We start from the raw sequence: 7,627 nt of genomic DNA, 5'->3' as shown, positions 1-7,627 counted from the left end.
CCAGGGTCCCTGAATGTCCAGATCCAGCCTCTGCTCTCAGCTACCTCTTGTGACTTGGTTAGGATCAAGGGCAGAAATTGGATGACAGGTGGCATCTCCTGTGGTCCCCGTGGGCTCAGAGCAAGCCTCAGAAAAAATAATCCTCAGCCCCTGCACTCATCTTCCTTCTGAGCCTGGAGTGTTGGCAACAAAAAACAGGAGGCAGGGCCAACTTCAGGCCTCTCCTTCTCTCCCCTCTCTAGGCATAGCCGGTATTACCAGTCAGGCGGGCCAGCAGCTGAGAGTCCCCTCTTGTGGCCAGCAGCAGCTATGGAGCTGTCACAATAGGGAGGGTGCAGAGCTTGCTGGACCGGCCTCAGTCTACCTGTCTTGAGAATGGGCAGAGTTGGATGCAGGCTGAACTACCTGGCCTCCAGAACCGTCCTAGAATGGGCCTGGCTTACTGACCCTTGACTTCAGCCTGGGAGAGACTGGATAGGATGGCGTAGCCCTTGAAACCCAAATCTCCTTGACCCAGGGCACTCGGCCCCCACACCCCCACTGCTTCCCGCCCACGGTTCCACGAGGGCCAGTGGTGTCATCCACCGCTGGACTTTGACAGTGACCAAAGGTTCCGCTCAGTTCTCCATGTCTGTCTCCTTCCAGCACTGACGAAGTTCTCCTCTGAGGTCAATTGGGTATGTCCTCTGGAAGCCAGAATCCCACAATGAAAGCCCAGGATGTACTCTGGATCCTGCTCGGATTGCTGCTGTGGCCGGAGCCAGGAACAGGTGGGTCAGAGGGCAGAGACCTGGAGCCAGGACTCTGGACTCGGCAAAAGTGAATTGCTACCCCCTCTGTGTCCAGCCCAGTATGGGGCAAGGCCAGAGACCCCAGAAGGCCTCAGCTCTTGAGGAACCTCCCGTCTGGGGACACAGATGTTCTTAGCCCTTGTATTAGTCCATTTGTGTTGCTTATAACAGAATACACAGAACTGGGTGATTTATAAAGAAAACAAAATTTATTTGCTCACAGTTTTTGAGGCTGGGAAGTCCAAAGTCCATCTGGTAGTGGCGACAGCGACCCAAAGGTCTCACATTGCAAGATGGTGGAAGCAGAGAGCAGAGACAGAGCAATACAGACTCTCCTATTTTAAAGCCCTCAGAACCACACCCCTGAGCACCATTTTTAATCCATTCACTACTGCAGGGTCCTACAATCCAATCACCTCTTCAAGGCTCCACCTTTCAATTACCATAATAGGATTCCCCACCCTCTTAACAGTCACAGTGGGAGCTAAGTTTCTAATACATAAAACGTGGTGAACACAATTCAAGCTTCAGTGAGTTTTGGGAGGACATAATTCAATCCACTACAGCCCCATAGAGTCAGGGCAGGGATGAGGGGAAGGAGCTGGAGCCTGGGAAGCAAAAGTAGGGAAGGCTTCCTGGAGGAGAAGACATAGAGATAGGACAGGAAAAGGGAGAAATGTGTTTGGTGGAAAAGCAAGAAAGGGCATTTTGGGGAGAGAAGAGCAAAGCTATAGAGAGATTACATTATGGACTGTCTGGAGAAGAACCTGGATTCTCAACAGCAGAGTATGGAGATGAAGACTTCGTAGGTATAAATCCTGCCTTTGCCACTTCTTAGCTGTGTGGCCTTGTGCAGGTAACCTAACCTCTCTGTGCTTCATGTGCCTCATCTGTAAAGGGGGGCTGTCTTAGTCCGTGTGTGCTGCTACAACAGAATACCCGAGATTGGGTAGTTTATAAAGAACAGAAATTTATTTTCTCAGAATTCTGGAGGCTGGGAAGTCCTAGATGCCAGTGCCTTGGCCTTGGACTTCTCAGCCTCCAAAATGGTGAGAAATAAATTTCTGTTCTTCATAAATTGCCTAGTCTTGGGTATTCCATTATAGCAGCACACACAGACTAAGACAGGGGCTAATAGGACCTACCTCCTAGGATTGTTGTGAAGATTGAATGAGGTATATAAGTCACCTAGAATACCGGGCCGTCCTGTGGCTCACTCGGGAGAGTGCGGTGCTGATAACACCAAGGCCACGGGTTCGGATCCCATATAGGGATGGCCGGTTTGCTCACTGGCTGAGCGTGGTGCTGACAACACCAAGTCAAGGGTTAAGATCCCCTTACCGGTCATCTTTAAAAAAAAAAATAGAATACTGCTTGGCACATAGGAAACATTAGTGATTATTCAACAATCCAGCTCTGGGCCAGGAAACCTAGCACTTCGAGGTTCCTAGTTCAGCCACTGACATAACCCCCACATGGCACAAGTCCATCCTACTCCTCCCCCTGGGCATCCTTCAAGACATCTTTCCCTCTAAAACGCCCCAATGCCAATCCGTCACCAAAAACTATCCATCTTTCCCACTCAACATCTAGGGACTCTCCCACTTTTGTCCACGACCCTACCACCACCTCCCTTCAGCCACCTTCATCACTCACCTCCACACTGTCTCCCCTTCCCTATTCTAGCACCCTGAAAGTCCGTTTCCACATGGCAGCCTATCTTAGCCATTTTTCATCGCTTATAACAGAATAGCTGAAACTGGGTAATTTATAAAGAAAAGAAATTAATTTCCTACAATGTTGGAGGATGGGAAGTTCAAGGTTGAGGGAGCTAGAGTGTGTTAGCTCAGGTCTTTCTCCCTCTTCTTATAAAGCCACCAGTCCCACTCCCATGATAGCCTATTATGGGAGTGAATGAATGAATTTATTCATGAGGGCAGAGCTCTTATTATGCAATCACCTCCTGAACGCCCCACCTCTCAAAACTGTAACATTGGGGATTAAGCTTTAACATGAGTTTTGGAGGGGACATTCAAACTACAGCACATCCAAAGGAACAATCTTAGAATGCCTGCCTGGCCATGTCTTTCTCCTGCTCATAATCCTGCCATGGCTTTCCAGTGCTCACAGATAGACCAAGCTCCTTAACCAATCGGCAACAGTCTGTTTGATTCAGTTTTCTCATCTACATAAGGACAGTGGCTGGGGGTCACAGAGTTATCAGAGAGATAACTCTGATATCTGAGAGAGCAGGGAGCATTGAAAGATATGGGATCAGCACAAGAAGGTTAGGAATGAATGGGGCTGGGATGCTGAATTAACACATTCTCTCCCCTTGCAGCATCCCTGCCCCTGCTCATGGACTCCGTCATCCAGGCCCTGACTGAGCTAGAGCAGAAGGCACCGGTGACCAAGGCCAGCTGCACCCCCTCTGCATGGATGCTGTCAGCCCAGGACTCTGGCCCCCGTGATCCCCTCCACCACTTCCTACTGGAGTTGCAGAGTCTCAAGGCTGCCGAGATGGATCACCATGCACTGAGCCCAGAGTTGCAAAGCCTGGCCAAGGAGGTGGCCCGACATGGTGGACTCTGGCCCCCGTGATCCCCTCCACCACTTCCTACTGGAGTTGCAGAGTCTCAAGGCTGCTGAGATGGATCACCATGCACTGAGCCCAGAGTTGCAAAGCCTGGCCAAGGAGGTGGCCCGACATGGTGTACGGGGCAGGCAGGAATACGGGGTGGTGCTGGCACCTGATGGCTCAACTGTGGCCGTGGAGCCTCTCCTGGCAGGTCTGGAGGCAGGGCTACAGGGGCGCAGGGTTGTAAATTTGCCCCTGGATGGCACGGCTACCCTTCTGGATGCTGGAGCCAACTTTCCAGATGTTGCAGCCACAGCACCAGATGTAAGAGCCACCTCTCCAGGACTTAGAGATGCCTCTCCAGATGTCACCTCTGCAGATGTTGGAGCCAATTCTCCAGATGCTGGAACTAGCTCTCCAGATGTCCGAGCCTCCTTGCCAGATGCCAAGTCCCCAACTACTGTGGACAGCCTCCTGGCGGTCACACTGGCTGGAAACCTGGGCTTGGCCTTCCTCCAGGGCGCCCAGATCCGGAGCCATCCAGGTCTGGGAATGGAGGGCTGCTGGGACCAGCTTTCAGCCCCCCAGAACTTCACACTCTTGGACCCCAAGGCATCGCTGCTCACCATGGCCTTCCTCAATGGTGCACTGGATGGGGCCCTCCTTGGAGACTATCTGAGCCGGACCCCTGAGCCTCGGCCTCCCCTCAGCCACCTGCTAAGCCAGTACTACGGAGCTGGGGTGGCTGGAGACCCAGGGCTCCGCAGCAACTTCCGACGGCAGAATGGGGCTGCTCTGACTTCAGCCTCTAACCTGGCCCAGCAGGTGTCGGGGGCCCTTCTCCTGCTACAGAGGCTGGAGCCAGCACACCTCCAGCTGCAGGGCATGAGCCAAGAACAGCTGGCCCAGGTGGCCACCTATGCTACCAAGGAGCTCACTGAGGCCTTCCTGGGTGAGAACATCCCCCATCTCCTGTGACCCTTCCTCTCACAGATATAGACATTGCCAGCCCCAGGTGGTTTGGTGGATTTAGGACTAGGGGAGTCCAGAGGAGACAATAAGGGCTCTGGCCAGGGACTGAGATAGCTGCACAGATGATGAAATGCTAGAGTTGGGCCTTGAAGAATGAATAGGAGTTCATCTGATTTAAAAAAGAAAAAGTGAGGAAGAGGGCATTCTAGGTGGGCTCAGCATATATGTAAAGGCACAGAGGTTCACATGAAGTTCAACCAGTTACTCCTGTGCACCTTTAGGCAGGTTGCTTCTCTTCTCTGAACCTCACGTTCTTCAGTAAAGCCAAATAAATCATTGCTACCTCTTGGATTTACTGGATGGTTTAGGAAGATGAAGCACACAATTGAAGCTCAGTAAATGGGGGCCCAGATTCTTATTTTCTCTGTGTGGCTGCCCTTTCACAGGGCTCAGGCCAGGGCCAGCTGGAGAGAGCGCTGGGCCCTGTGTTACAAAGGACCCCGAAGTCTAAACTAAAATTCTTGGGCTTTATCCTGAAGGTGATGGGAGACATAGTGGAAATACCAAGAAGCCTGGGATACTGTTAGATTTAGTTAAATTAGATCCCAACGGGGGCCAGTGTGGGGTGAAACTGAACTCTTCCCAAATCTGGGAGGAGGCTGGAGGGATGGCCCCTATATCTGCTTTAATGGGAGGTGCAGGCGGCAGGCATAGAAACGCTTGCTGATCCCAAGCTTGGACCCGCTTGCCCACAGGATGCCCGGCCATCCACCCGCGCTGCCGCTGGGGAGCGGCGCCATACCGGGGCCGCCCGACGCCGCTGCAGCTGCCTCTCGGGTTCTTGTATGTGCATCACACGTACTTGCCCGCATCACCCTGCACGAGCTTCGCGCACTGCGCAGCCAACATGCGCTCTATGCAGCGCTTCCACCAGGACACGCGCGGCTGGGACGACATCGGCTACAGGTGGGTGGGACCCGGCCGAGCCGGGGGCGGGGCCGACGACAATGGGTACAGCCTGAGTGGGCGGGGCCTAAGGCAGGGGACGCCTCTTGAGTGAGAGCCCGGAAGACCGAGGAAGAGTTTGTGCTGGGGGCGTGGCCCAGGCTAGGGGTGGGGCCTGCACAGGGACCAGACATAGCTAAACACTGGGTCTCTTATGTCAGGGGAGAGAACTAGGACAGGAGGTAGGACCTGGGAGAGGGACGGGGCGTGTGGTAGGGAATGGATCGGGGGTGGGGCAGTGATGACCTAAGATAGAAAAGGGTTCTGAATTGGGCAACAGCTGGACTTGAGAAAAGGCGAGGGGGGAGGGTGGGCAGCAAGGGGCGTGGGCAGTACTGAGGGGCGGATCCAAAGAGACAGGACGGATTCTGGGGTGGCAGCTGGTGTGGTACAAGGATGGAGCTGGACAGGAGAGAGGCAGCGCGACCGCGCGGGACTTGGGGTCGAAAGGCCCCTGGCACAGGGACGGAATCTGGGGGAGGGGCCCATTTAAGGGTCGGGGTTTCCCTTACGCCGGGTGGTGGCTCCTTCCTCTTACCGTCTGCAGTTTCGTGGTGGGCTCGGACGGTTACGTGTACGAGGGCCGCGGCTGGCACCGGGTGGGCGCGCACACGCGCGGACACAACTCCCGAGGCTTCGGCGTGGCCTTCGTGGGCAACTACACGGCATCGCTTCCCACCGAGGCCGCGCTGCGCACGGTGCGCGACCTGCTCCCGAGTTGCGCGCTGCGCGCCGGCCTCCTGCGGCCCGACTACGCGCTGCTCGGCCACCGCCAGCTCGTGCGCACCGACTGCCCCGGCGACGCGCTCTTCGGCCTGCTGCGCACCTGGCCGCACTTCGCCGCGGTGAGTCTGAGCCGCCTACACTCCCACGGCCCGCGGCCCCTGACCCCTGCCTGCCTGCTCGCCCAACCTCGGAGGGTCACTGACTCCTGTCTGTAACCCCTGTTCCTGCACAGCCCCAGCCAGGCCCTTCATCTTCCTTGCAGCCCTTTTATTAAGGCAACCTAGGCCCGGCGTTCAGTCATTCTGCCCCTGTCCCCTGACCTATGCCTGCACAACCTCAGCCCAGCCCCACCAACCTCGGCATTGTCCCTGCTCCCTACCCAAAGGCCCTCTGTCACACACACTAACCTAGCCAAAAAACCCTTTGCCTGCACAACCTCTGTCCAGCCCCTAACCATCCTGTGTTGCAATCCTCTGCCCAGACAATCTGAGCCCTGAGGATGTTTGTTCAGCCCCTGATTCCCTAATCCCTGATGACAACCCTTATGCTGGAGCAATTTAGGCCCAGCTAGCACAACCTCTGCCTGATGATCTCATCCCAGCCCCTGACCTCGATCACTAAGATACCTCTATAATCACACCTGGATAATCTCGTGCTAACTGCATAGTGCCAGTCCATTTAATTAAGCGATTGATCTGCCTACCTTGTCCTGCAGGCAGCTTTGTACCCACTCCCTCACTTTGGGCCGCTGTCCCCTCCCCCATCCAGGGTCCCACCACTAGGAAGGCAGACCCAGCAATGTCCAACCCCCAAGCCTCATATTCCCTTGTCTTTTCTAGACTGTGTAGCCAAGAACTGCAAGGAGAGCCTCTCGGAAATCCAGGGGGGAGCCATCCTCAATGATCCTGCCAGCCACAGACCTCCAATAAAGAAACCAAGGAAAGAAAATCTCTGTGTATGCATCATCTGTGTTTGCACACGTTGTTGTAGTTTGGGTGTGCCCAGAAGCAGACCCTGTGACAAGAATTCCTGTACAAATAGTTTATTGGGAGGTGATCCCAGGACATGTCAGCTGGGGAATGAGGAAACCATGCAGAGAAGGGAAGACAGCAAAAAAGATATGTTATCAAGCAAGTTTCCACTTGGGTAACCAGGCTCAGTCCTACTGGGGAGCTCTGGGAGAATGTGTAGGATACATACCTCAGTCATCCCACCCAAGGGGTGAGGGAGCTGGGGTATTTATACACTATTTCTCATTAGTCATTAGTTGAGGGCTGCTCAACTAATGCAAATGGTTGAAAAATGTCCCCTCCCCAGGAAAGCCCTCTCTGATTTTTCCAGCTCAAAGAACTTTCTGCTCAGCCTCGACTCCAGTCTATTTCCTTCCACATCCTCCTCACCAGCTAGGAACATCTCATGTTTGCATTCACGATCTGTCTTCCTCACTGGACTGTGAGCTCCAGGAGGGCAGGAACCAAGTTTGTTTAGTTCCCTGTGGGTTCTCCAGCACCTAGCACATAGTAGGCACTCAGAGGACATTCGTTGAATAAACAAA

General features: G+C 54.2%; 1 protein-coding gene across 1 annotated transcript; it reads left to right on the top strand.

Annotated features, from left to right (window-relative positions):
- The first annotated feature begins 706 nt into the window (after positions 1-706).
- On the top strand, positions 707-7,001 carry LOC103593425 (N-acetylmuramoyl-L-alanine amidase-like). Its single transcript, XM_008576397.1, is given in 6 exon segments — positions 707-770; positions 3,133-3,359; positions 3,490-4,321; positions 5,097-5,307; positions 5,894-6,191; positions 6,912-7,001. Coding segments are annotated over 6 exon segments (1,722 nt in total).
- Positions 7,002-7,627: the final 626 nt, after the last annotated feature.

Source organism: Galeopterus variegatus, unplaced genomic scaffold, assembly GCF_000696425.1.
Source record: "Galeopterus variegatus unplaced genomic scaffold, G_variegatus-3.0.2 Scaffold1344, whole genome shotgun sequence".
NCBI lineage: Eukaryota > Metazoa > Chordata > Mammalia > Dermoptera > Cynocephalidae > Galeopterus > Galeopterus variegatus.
The sequence above is the reverse complement of the archived record's forward strand: the minus strand, read 5'-3'. Positions and strand labels throughout refer to the sequence as shown.